Genomic DNA, 12,748 nt, shown 5'->3' on the forward strand with positions numbered 1-12,748 from the left:
CCTCATGATAGTTCACTAGGGTCAGGGATTAGGACTACTATGAAGATACACCAGAGATGATCTTACAACAGATTAACCAAATAGGAGTTTAAGTGCTTCGAGAAACTCTTTTTATATGTTTATTTGTGCAGTGAAGGCAAGTTCATATAACTACCAGGTTGCCGGAACCAAAAGAAGTCTCTATACATGTCTTCTTTGTATCTTGGTGGGTTGGTGGGTCCAGTTGATCCATGCTACAGGACTGAAAGGTGTGTGCTACAGAAGAGAATGTGATAATTTAATTAATATAGGTATGATCAGGTTTGTTTTTGGTTCTCTATGCAAGCACCAATGTTTATGATTTTTTGTGGGTTGCCATTGGAGGGCAGAAAGAAAATAAGTAACTGTGCTATCAGTGGTCCCAGTTTTCAGGGTCAGTGCATCAGTTTCCAGGGTACATGGTGACCTGAAGTGTAAAATGTTACAATTTCAGCCTTGAAATCAGTTTTCTAAATAGTTTTTTCAGCCAATCAACGGTGCAAAAGTTCACATTCAAAAGTCAGTTAAAAATGCAGAAACACAGAGTCTTTTATAGTTTTTGAAGCACAGGCATGTTCCTTTTGTTTCTTTGCAGCAAACACACAAAAAAATGGAAAGTGACTGACTGGAAGAATCGGCAGATAAGTCCAAATTTCACATTTTGACATCAGGCGGTGAGATGTTAGCAAACTGCCCTTACCTCCACATTTAAAAATGGAGGTGGAAGCGTAATGGTTTGGGGTTGTTGTGAAGCAGGGAAGGTTGGAGACTTAATCCGGGTGAAAGAAAAACTGAACCAACATACTTCAACACCATGCAATTTCTGTTGGACTGTGGCTCATTGGAAACGACTTCGGCATACAACAAGACAATGAGTCCGAGCTCTGTAAACTTTATTTAGAGAGCAAACAGTTGTCTGGAGTGTTATCTATTGACCAGTTACCACACCTAAATCCTATTGAACTGCCCTGGGATGAACTGGGTTGCAAAAAGGAGAACAAATATATATATATATATATATATATATATATATATATATATATATATATATATATATATATATATATATATATATATATATATATATATATATATGGCAAAGTATTTTAGTTGATTGTTTGGAGAAAAGAAACTGTCCGGATGATGAGAATGTCTAAAGCTGGTCTTCATGCTAAGGCAGAATTAGAATAAAGTGAAACAACTGGACATTTACATATTTTAAAGTAAATTCATACCCTCCAACCTATTTTGTTGGCTAGAAACAAAACAAACATTCACGTGTCTCTCAAAACCCATTAAAGTGTAGGTGTTTCCAAACTTTTTAAATGCACTGGAGAAATGAAACTACAGTCCAAGTCGTTGTCTCAGACCAAATGTTTGGAGACTTGTAGAATGTTTGTTTGGTTGTGTTGGTGAGTCAATTTAGTGATTTTGTGATTCAGTGAATTTTACTTTCTTTTAAAATCTTTACGAGGATGTTGTATGTTGATTTGTATGTTTTATTCAGTTGCAACATGGATTTCAAGCGGTTGAACATCTCAGGGCACCTGACATGAGGTCCTGACAGGGCTTTGCTAATTAGAACTAGCATGCTCCAACTCCAATTGCACCACAAAGGATTTTGGGAGATGGGGATTTGTGTATATGAATGGAAATTATTAAAAAAAAACAAAAAAATAATTTCTGTTTTATACTTGGTATCTTCTTTTTTTTATTTGCTCAAGCAAAACTTAAATAAATAAGTAGTCATCATGGATTTTTTTTCTGAAAGGTACATTATTTATGTTTTATTAATAAATTGTATTTGGTTATGGATGGTGTATGAATGCTAAAATGTCAAAAAAAGAACAAACTTAAATTCTCCTAATTAAACCCTCGCTGAATACTATGCTAATAGATGACAGACAACCTTTGTGATAGCGTTGATAGCGGTGGGGACTACGTTTCCCAGAATACATTTCGGTTCCGGGGCTCGCCATTGGTCCGCGGTGCACAATAGGCGCTCTCTGATTGGATGTGAGGCGCTCACGCGAGGTGCGTCACGACGTCGGGCTCCGGTTTCGAGGAAATACGGCCAGTTCGAGGCGCTTCGCTCACACACGCAGTCAGCGGAGGATCTGCGTAGGTGCTCCGGAGCCGCGGGTTGTGGCAACTCTGTGGCATTTAATAACACGCCTGACGGACGGCTGTAAACCACATTGTTTGGAGGTAAAACTTTTTTTTTTTTTTTTTTATATTGTACACATTTTATGAAGTGACACGGAGCCGAAAACCAGTTGTAACCAGTTTCCTAACGGTACTTTTTTTTGTCCGTAGAGCTCGTGCACTTGGCCTTTCTGTTTGAAACCTTCCATGCTAGCTAGCTAAAATGTTTTATTTCCAATTTAACCTAAAAGTTATAACTATAAACCCTTTCGCTCAATAGTGTCCAGAAACCTACATGCTGGAGTATCTAAAAGCTGCTGTTTATTTGTCTGTCAGACTTAGCATAATGCCTAAACGTGCTTGTATTTCCCTTGAATACAACAAGCCTGATTTATACAAATAGAAAACGTTTTTATTGTAAATAAAAAAATAGAATAAAAAAAAAAAAGGGAACAGAAAACATGTTGTGGAGAAACAGAAACATATGGCTGGCCATGTTGAAAGCCTGTCAGAGGGCAAAGCTAAATGAAGCTAAGCTAGCTGTATTGTAAACAAGCGGTCTCGCATCACGTTGTTGTGCTGGAAGTGGAGCAGGTCTGAGGTGAAAATAAAGAGAAGAACCTTGAATTCATTTGAGATTCATTCTCAGAGTAAACAACCTGCTCTTTGTCTCCATGCTGCTCTTAACCACCACCATCACCAGCACCACCTTGATCCTGTCAGCTCAGCACCAGCTGTTTTTCTGACACCCTATAGAGAAAACTCTGTTGCCTATTATTTACACTTCAATCTGTTTCATTTCCTGTCTTATAATTTCAATAATCATTGCAACACATCACTGTTCGTGGAACTTTTTTTTCCTTCCAAGTTTGTAGAACTCTCTCGGATCGAAATATTACAGGTATCACGAGGTTCTCGAGAGGTTTTATGAAAAACAATACGGTTCCTCAGCATCTCCTTCGGATACCTCTCATCTCATAGTCATGGCATCATCTCCGAGTCAGTTTGTCTGATCGTTCTGATCTTCGTTTCTGAGACCCTGAGACCTTAAACTACTGTTAAACAAAGACGCACCTGACATTCGATATCGACATTTATAGCACTGTATTGTTTATTGATTTATTTGTCAGTTTTGTTGTTGACACATTACTTACTGATGAGTTAATTGCTTGAAATTTTCCACTCGCTTTCTCTCGAATTTTCTAACCGCGATTTCAATTTATTTGTATTTATACAGTGCTTTTAACAGTGGACCAGCTTTACAGAATTGAATAGATTAAAGGTATTAGTTTCAGTGCCATAAATTGTCATAATTGGTGAGGAAAAATTCTCGGGTGGCTTTGAATGTCCATTTATTGTGCTTCCATCATTGTTCAGGTCATCAATGATTTCTCTGATACACATAGACAGCCAAATGCATCTTCTCGAACTGCTGCTTTACAGCGCAGCGAAACAGACTTAAAGAAAAAAGAATACAAGACCCTCTTCTAAATATATGAGCTCATAGTTACATGTGATTTTTTTCTAGTGTTGCTTCCTCTCTTTTTCATCAGCAAGGTTGCTCTTGGACCGGTTATATCTGGATGATGAGGGGAAACACTTGAGAAAAGTTTTAATTGTAAAAAAAAAGTTGCTTAATTTACAACTGGGGTTTTGTGGGAACCGTCTTTATTTATTATTTTATTCACGTAATTTTCAATTCACTTAATTTGCTCTAACTATAAAGACATGTTTTGTGTGCTGCTGCTTTGAAAAATGCAAAACACACTTAAATTAAGCACACTTCATTCTTTCCACATTCAGACTAGTGTAGAAGTCAACAAAGATAGGCGAAAGTCCTTTTCTATCTTCCGCCATTCCTTGTAATGCTCTGAAAACTAACATGCAAGTCTGCAGAAATATTTATTAGATATGGATTTACAAATGTGAAGGTCAGGCGTGCAGAGAAAATGAAATGCTGAGGACTGCGGTCTCGTTTGCGGGGAGGTTTATGATTTAAAAGTGCTTTTTTTTTTATTTATTTTTTTTATATATTTATATATATATATATATATCTCTCTAACACAATTTGACTCCATGATAAATATCTGAAAGTAATATTGCAATGATACAGTAATTAGTATTTGATATACTCATTGTTTGAGAGAAGAAATAAAATGTCTGTCACAAAATATCAATCGTATAAACTTTTCCGATAAAGATACCTAGTTATCAAGGTTACATCATTATAGTCCTGAGCTCTCTTATAGGTAGAATACATCATCAATCAGAGGTCTGAACATTCAACTCCTCCACATTCTAAAACTGAGCAGCTTTTGATTGTATTATTTTACACGTGATTCCAAAAAAACCCCTAAAATGTACAGTACTTTCTCTCCATTTGGAGTATGTTGTAGATTTTTTTTATTAAAAGAAGAAAAGTACTTCAAGTGTAACGCTCCCTGACACGTTCGTGATCGATGCGAGCAACCCAACCTGCGAAGAAAGATTTATGAAAGTCTCTAAGCATCTTAACCCGGAGACGCTTCATGACGTCTTCTCTCTATACGCTCGTTCAAGATGCTTGTGTGTTTTCTTAACGTGGATTAGCGTTCTCAGTCAGGGTCACGTGTGATCTGTGTTTATCGTGTCCTTACACGGAGATACAGTGATCAAAGCTTAGGAAATAAGTGATTATTATGAAGTGCCTAGTTTAGAATGACGGAGTTCCTGTGTCTGAACTGAATAAAATGTCAGTCTGCGGTTTATAAACGTTATTTATTCCAAAGTGCAGAGTTGGTTTTGTGTGTTCTTGATTCTGATTGGTCAAGACTGTGTTGATGTGTTGTTGTATTTCTATAACTGCAAATCAATTTCTACTATATATGTAATTCAAAAAAACAAAAAAAGTGTATTATTTGATATGGAGATGTTTGAAAAGAGGCTTTTAATGATTGTGTGAGTCTTGTGCCAGTGCTTCATAACAGTTGGAGGCCTAGTTGTAATTATATTTATTTTAAATATAATATTATTAACTTGAGAGAGAATAAAGAGGATGCTGAATGATTGGTGTTTAATAGCTGCTCTAACAAGATCTGAATAGTCACATGGACATTCTGCCTACATTTATTTTTTTAAATATAGGTAAAAACTATTTCAGCAGATTGTTGCAGTGTTAAACATTTCACAATGTGCCTTTTTATAGCAAAACGATCAGACCAGTCTTTAATAACGCTCCTTTAACACAGTGCTCCATATATCCAGGTCATTAGTATCACCTGCATTTAAATAACACTAATTGGATGTTTACATATACCTTTGAGCCAGGCTATTTGTTTTAAAGTATTGCCTGTGTAGTGCTAGTGTTTTTTTTTTTTTTCTTTCCAATCAACAAGGCTGCACTCTGGGTATAAACTGAAATATTATGTACAAATGTTATGCAGTAATGCTTTTTTTTTTTTGGTGCCTTATTGCCTTCATAGTCCTCTTGTGGTTTAGTTTAAAATGGACAAGGGATAAATATACTGTGTTGATATACACAGAGACACATACGCACATCAGTATGTATTATTGATGCAGAGAACAGTATTGTGATAAACAAACAGACGGTCAGGTCATTAAAGAAATATCTCAACACTCTCATTGCAGCAGAAATTCCTGAAATCTCAACTACAGCACGAGGAGACGCAGCTTCTCTGTTCTTTTTACGGTCGCCTGACAGCGCAGTGCCTTCCATCCCATAATTCTATAAGATGTCGTTGCGTCGTCAAGGAGATGGCCGTTCGGTGTCCCATGCCGTGGTGGTGGTGTTGTGTATTGGAAGGCTGATGCTGGTCCATAGTTTGTTAGTGGTAAAGGGCTCATTTGACCTTGGTCAGGAACGTGTGTGTGTGTGTGTGTGTGTGTGTGTGTGTGTGTGTGTGTGTGTGTGTGTGTGTGTGTGTGTGTGTGTGTGTGTGTGTGTGTGTGTGTGTGTGTGTGTGTGTTGGACATGCGTCAGAGCAAATGAAGCATTTGACCACCACATGATGTCGGTATTCGCGAAACGGGAGTGAAGGGCGAGTTAACCTTATTGTGGTACTGCTGCATGTGTGCGTAAACCAGTGTAATATGACACGATCCTTACAGTGTGTATACAGGTTTAATACATTTTATTCAGAGAAAAAAAAAACGTAAAAAATAATTTACACTGACCGGAGAAAAAGAATCTGTGCAATTAAAAAAAAAAAAAAAAAAAATTATTTCATGTTAAAATTATTCCAGCTGCTCAAATCTATTCATATGAAAATGACATTTATTGAAAGGTTTTGATTTTTGAAATTGTATACTTTTCCTTGTAAGGAGTCCGTTACCCACGTCAGGCCTAATATAACTGCTTCAAAATTGACTTTGTAGTGTTCGGGGGTTTTGTTGTTTTTGTTTTCTTTTGGCTCATGATGTAAAAAAAAAAAAAAAAAGATTTGCAGCGGGGAAAATGTTTCACCGCATTACAGATTTGATCGCAGTGATTTCACATTTCTAAAAGAAGGAATAGAAACTGAAAAAGACAGAAGTCGAAGCAGACATCCAGGGTTTCCTGCGAACGCTTCGTGAATTACAGTGAAAGCAAATCGAGAGCTTTTCGTAACTCGTCTATTACTAGTTCTTATGAAGCCGCAAACGACCTGCAAACGAACATGTATTCAGGATCGAAACCCAAAAACACACTGCGCACTGCTGTAATATAAACCGTGTATGCAATTCGTCTACACAGATTTCTCCAATGATTTTGATTAAATGTTCCTTTTTGTTTAAAAGCTTATTCCGTTCGTGTTTATCATGTCTGTTTGTGAGAGAATACCACTGACATTAAGCATTTGACATACCATTGACGTCTAGCTAGCATAGAATTACATGGTGCTGCGAAAATAGACCATCGTGGTCACCGACTTGTATATTAAAGTCACAAACAGGTTCAGATCTGCAGCAATGATCCGTACTTGTAAGACATTGGATTACTGATCAGAAGGTGTGATCTTAATTCAAATCTCAGCACTACCAAGCTGCCACTAGTGGACCCTGAGCAAGGCCCTTGACCGCTTGGTTATATAGATGAGATAAATGTCACTCTATAAAGCCATAAATGTAAGCAATGTAATGCAATATCCCACTTGTAACCTAAGGACTGGTCTCCTCAACAATAAGTTTACCAAGTGACATTAAATCAGCAGAGCTTCCCACTGCAGCACAATGCTTTATATTTTATACAAGTATTTTTTATTTATTTTAGTTTGTTTGCTAACAAAGGAATTACATGGGGCTTCCATTTATATTTTTTTCCCCTCAATGTGTTCCATGGACGTGTAAGGAACGATACCGATGATTTTTAAAATGTATAACCTCGACTTAATGTACTGCGCCGTTGCAAATAATTTAGACGACAGATTCGATTATATTAATTCGATTTCAGTTTCTCTCTCTGTTTCCCGCCCTCTCTCTGTACATTTTCACAACAATGCAGCATGCACGAGGTGTCGAGTAGGCCATAAAAACTCCAGCCTGTGTGGCTCCGACTCTATTGCAAACAGCTCTTTTGCAACCCCGCTCTCGCCACTGTAACCGGCACCCCCTTCAGTTTCATATTTCACTCCTGTGCATATTTCAGAACCTGCTTTTCTTGCGCTCCCTGTCTGTCAGTGGAGTGCCGTCAGCTATTACAGCCTGGTCTTATGACCAAGAGACGAAAGACAAAAAAGCCCTTTAGAACGGATCACTCTGTGTGTCCGAAAGTCATACGCCATGCAAAAGCTCCAAGACCTGTCTTTGTTTGGACTCGCTCATCCCCCTTCGGTTTGCTGGTTTTGTTCTCTTCGGACCTCCCCTACCCTCCCAACCCCACCCCTCCTCTTTCCTGCCTGTTTTTTTTTTTTTTCTTCTTTCCACCACGTGGAAAAAAAAGTCTGGTGTTTTGCCATCGAGACGTCGTTCGCTTGCACCAGTGACGTTCAGTCACACAAAGGATTTCGCTGGGATTTTCTCAACACAATAAACCCATTTGTTTTAATCTTAATTGCTGATTAGACACTAAGGTGTCAATTAATCTTTATTAAGTCGCATCAAACACTTCGAACGCAACCATAACGCGATTTTTGGAAATATCTGTTGTACTGTTCAGGTAAAACATTATTCTGTGAATCACAGTCACATGGAGTTATCTCAGAAAACCCTATTGTTTTATGTAGCTCTTTTATGAATTTTCTGCCTTTTTTTTTTTTTTTTTTTTTTTTAGCAGTCGTGTATTTGCAAAGAGCGAGTTTTTCATTTGCATCTGCACGTTTTGTTTTCTGTCAGCAAGCTATCAATTCGTAACTCCGTTTCCTTCAGCCATTAGAGAGTTCCTCGAACTGCACCAAAGGTCAAGTGTCAAGGCTACTTCTTGGCACTTGATGATCACTTATTCAGCTGCATATACAAACACACACATTTCCACTTCACTCTCTTTACTTTCTAATTGGCCCTGTTTGGGCTTCTCATGTTTACGGAAAGGTGCAATCAGTTCACTTTGGTGTCTATAGCAAGAGCCCAAGGAGTCAAAACATGAGAACCATCAAAGAGAGAGAAAAGTTGTTTAGTATTTGGTAGTAATATTCAGAGGGACGAGTGTCATGGCCCATTTAATAGTGTAAATATGTACAGACCCTCTTGTGCTCAAGTTTATACTTGACTCATGACTTCAGAAGCAGAGGCAATGCAAACGCCATCTTTCACGTACTCGATTATGTATATCTGGAGGATTTAAAGCATTGTCCTGTACTAGGTACTTCAGATCCCTATCCATCTGGTGATGTCAAATGCACTGACAAGCTCAGTTTTTACTTTAAAGCTATCCACTCTTGTTGTGTTTTTTTTGCTTGTTTGTTTTTTTATGATGTCATGAGCTGTGTCTCAAACCATAACTGTGTCTACTTTTAAATGTAATTATTCAGCTAGAAAGTTTCTAGGACCTATACTCACAACTAAACTTTCAGTTTAAAGGCTACTGGAGAGGTTTTCAAAACTGTACATCGAAATAACGAAAATATTATTATATGTGATTTGATGAGACATGACCAGTTTGTTTAGTCAGTAAAGAATTAATGGGATTTCTCAGATCTCATGCAATAATGACTGAAAGCATGACTGTTAATACACTTAATGGCATTCAGGTCAATTTTGTTTTATATATATATGTATATTTGTGGGGAAATAACTCTGTTGCTAATATGATGTTAAAGCCTAAACAAATATTTTTTTTTAGGGGAAAAGGCTTAAATTTAAAATAAATCATTGGTTGAAAATGGAGCAGAGGATCATATACAATGTACACAATTTCTTTCATAACCTAGCTATAAAATTAATTATTACTTACATATATATCAGCCATTTTTTAAATTCCCATTCGACCTGCTAGTTATTTCTCATCCATTATGACTTACCACTCAGGGTTGAGACGTGTGTAATTTTTCCAAAATAACACTCAGATGTGCTAACTGGCCTCACGAAATGACACAAGAGAAAGTACTGCCAGAGAGTTTTCCATCCAGAGCTGAGCCAATTATGGTGTCTTGGGGATGGCTAGCTTTACTGTTTGTTCCCCACTGATAATTAGCTCTAAACCCTGTGCTTCAGTCTTGCATAAAATGCTATTGGTGCTAAATCCCCTTGAATGGAATAGTATTAGGCTTATGAATTTTCACTCATGGTTGCATCACTATCTGTGACCTATCTGTAGAACAACTTTCCACCGGATTTCCCCATGAGTTACGTGTTTGATCAGTACCGGTTAACCTCGTCTACGATTGCAGATCTAGCTTGTCGAGTGCACTTGATAAAAAGTGTTCTTGTCGCGGTTCTTTTGCTGGCTAGCGCAAGAGCCATTAAGAATTTACGCATAGGCCAAACCTTTATTTATTTATTTATTTTTAGCCTGCAGCTGTGGTCTGCTTTTGAGTTTTTGAATGACAGTAAATTATGATCGAGATCGATGGAAACAGCCAGACACTCTTGCAGCTGTGGCTATACAAAGTATTGCATCAATTACAAGTGCAAAATGAGCACTAATTCAACAACCACTTCCTCCAAGGGAAATGTGTTTCTTTTTTTATGGCAAGGCAAAGTGGACTTGCTCATTAATTTGAAGAAAGTGCTAATCCAGGATTTTGGATTGAGTAACCCCTCAGCCCTTGAACTTGAGTCAGAGTGTTAGAGACACTTTACCTCAAATGGCCACATGAAAGGCTTTGCATTAAGCGATTGCCATGGCACAAGGTTGGCAGCAGGGGGGCATAAAACTTGGCAGACCAGTGGCTTCAAACGTAATCTTTATCACACCGAGACATGGATTAACCTTCTCTTTTTAAACAGTTCTGTGTGTACTGTAGCAGGACATTCAGTTCTACCACAATGCAAACATTTATAAAAAAAATAAAAATGGTTTGCTTATGGCCTTCTATTTATTGTTTTGTTTAGAAAGACTCATGTTGTCTGTCTTCTCTTCGAAGTTGTGTCGGATCAGCTGCTCGACTGCATGAAGTCCTTACGTTTCCTAGATTGCACATGGCCTTTTCTATTCTTGTTTTCAGTTCTCCAGCATTCGTCGTGGTAGTGTTTTGGGAGTAGTTCTTCTCGGTTCTGTCAACGACACCATCTGTTTGGATTTAGATATGCCTTCCTGCTATTCCCCACGGCATTCGCTTGTCTTTTGTCGCTGGAATTTATCTCTCTGATGTATCCTCAGTAGCGTACTTTGTTATTGTCTGGGTTGTTGATTTGGCGCCTCGAGTTCAGAGGAGCACTACCGGGTTCCTGCAGCGCGCAAGCATCTGGGACCCTTGATACACCATAGATGCTGCGTGAAGTGATCGATTTGGTAAAGTCCTCTGATTATTATAAGATAAGAAAAGATCTGTAATAAGTTGTAGTGCCATCTGTGTAAATAAGGAAATGTGGTTGTCTGTGGAACTTTTTTGCCGATATCCAGGAGCCAGACGATCTTCTATCAGTGTAACGCATGCTTTTTCCTTTTTAGTACCAGTTCGTTTCATTATTAAAAAGCTGAGTAGGCGTCCCAATAATTAAGCCCCTCTCTGTCTTTAGGTCACTTCACAGCATTTTAAGTATGTTTTGAGTGCTAGTTGTGTAATTGTTTATTTGACAACTGTCAAATGCATCTTCACTTCTCTAGATATTGATTGAGCATCCACCTTTATGATGCCTATTTACTTTTCTCATCGTCTCTTGATTTCATTTCTCAGGTTCTTCGATACCCCGACCCACGTGGCGCAACAGGATCGAGGGACGACAGCCTGGACACAATCATCCTGGTGTTGAGACAGCGGGAAAACTCTAGGAGACAAGCTGGACGGAGCAGAGTTGGGAAAGGAGGGCGAATGCCCAGCATTTGTCCTGAGACACAGAGTTTGCAACACTGACAGCGCCAGAAACTACGACTCCACCTCAGACAGCCCGGACGCCATGAGCCCGGCCAAATCAGAATCAGAATGTACACATAACGGGGTGAGGGGACATCATCACACTATCACTCTACTGCAACATATCAACTGATTTAACCTCAGTGTAGTGTTTTCACAATCAAGTTTCACAAAGTCCATTCGCGTGTGTGTGTGTGTGTGTGTGTGTGTGTGTGTGTGTGTGTGTGTGTGTGGGGGGGGGGGGGGGGGGTATTTATTAGGCAGTTAAGCAGGAAATAGGCAAAGTGGGTGATGTATTTATCATTTCGCCCACTTTTCAGTGAATGTTTCATGATCATAAATGTAATTATATTCAGATTATAAGGTGTGACATGAGTTCAGGTTGTGTCATGAACAAAAGTTTATGGAATAAAGAGGAATAAAACAGTGTTTGTGTAGAACAATTCACACTGGGATGATAACGTTAACATAACGCAGCATCGTGTCTGGCAGTAACACACCATTACATCATTTCCTATAACCACACATTATGCAGCATAGCATGCAGCTGTATTCACCAGCTTAACCAATGAAGTAGGTCAGAGTGGGGCAGGTGTAAATCTATCCCAGTAGGTTAGAAGGGCAGATGCTTTACTGACTCTCAGAGTAGTGATAGATAATCAGAAACCTGAGCAAGGTGATGAAACTTTAAACAGGCCGCAGTGTTCAGTAACAGGTGCTGGATGGGGCTTGTTTGCAAAGTGCGTCTGGTCACCATGGTACAGACCTGGTCTCACTGTATAGCTTTCTCGGTTCACCTGTTTACCATCCCCTGCTTTTTCTTTCCTTTCTTTCCATTTCTGCATGATCTGAAAAAAAATTACACATGGAAACCAGCTTGTACTGAGATCTTGCTCGGAGAGTTCGGTATATGCACCGTGCTTTCCTTCATAGCATAACACACATTTCTTTAATCCTGTATGCAAAATAATGTCGGAAAATCTTGGTGAGTATTCACCTAAAAATTACATGAATATTAAATAAATTTGTTTAAAACCGTACTTGTACTGTGTGTAGGCTTAAAATTATACTAACAATTAAAACAATCAAAAGTCAAAATTTTTAAATCTCTATCAGTTTGCATGCATTTTAGCTTAAAACAAAATGTTTATATTTAT

The 12,748-nt window shown here is 38.3% G+C and overlaps 1 protein-coding gene and 1 long non-coding RNA gene across 3 annotated transcripts in view; one reads left to right on the top strand and one right to left on the bottom strand.

Annotated features, from left to right (window-relative positions):
* The first annotated feature begins 2,070 nt into the window (after positions 1–2,070).
* adipor2 (adiponectin receptor 2) overlaps positions 2,071–12,748 on the top strand; it is a 33,023-nt gene continuing 22,345 nt past the window's right edge. For both annotated transcript variants that reach the window (XM_083528029.1, XM_083528028.1), the window contains exons 1-2: positions 2,071–2,226; positions 11,415–11,676. Coding sequence is in view for 1 of the 2 variants with exons in the window: in XM_083528028.1 (XP_083384154.1) it covers positions 11,635–11,676 (42 nt within the window). In the remaining variant the exon portion in view is untranslated. The remainder of the gene's footprint in view (positions 2,227–11,414; positions 11,677–12,748) is intronic.
* LOC310718940 lies at positions 10,253–11,453 on the bottom strand. The gene is made up of 2 exons (XR_014531323.1): positions 11,319–11,453; positions 10,253–11,155 (listed from the first exon to the last, which is right to left on the bottom strand). It is a non-coding gene; the product is annotated as an uncharacterized lncRNA (long non-coding RNA).

The sequence above is a fragment of the Silurus aristotelis genome (assembly GCF_946808225.1).
Source record: "Silurus aristotelis genome assembly, chromosome: 24".
In the NCBI taxonomy this organism is placed as follows: Eukaryota; Metazoa; Chordata; class Actinopteri; order Siluriformes; family Siluridae; genus Silurus; species Silurus aristotelis.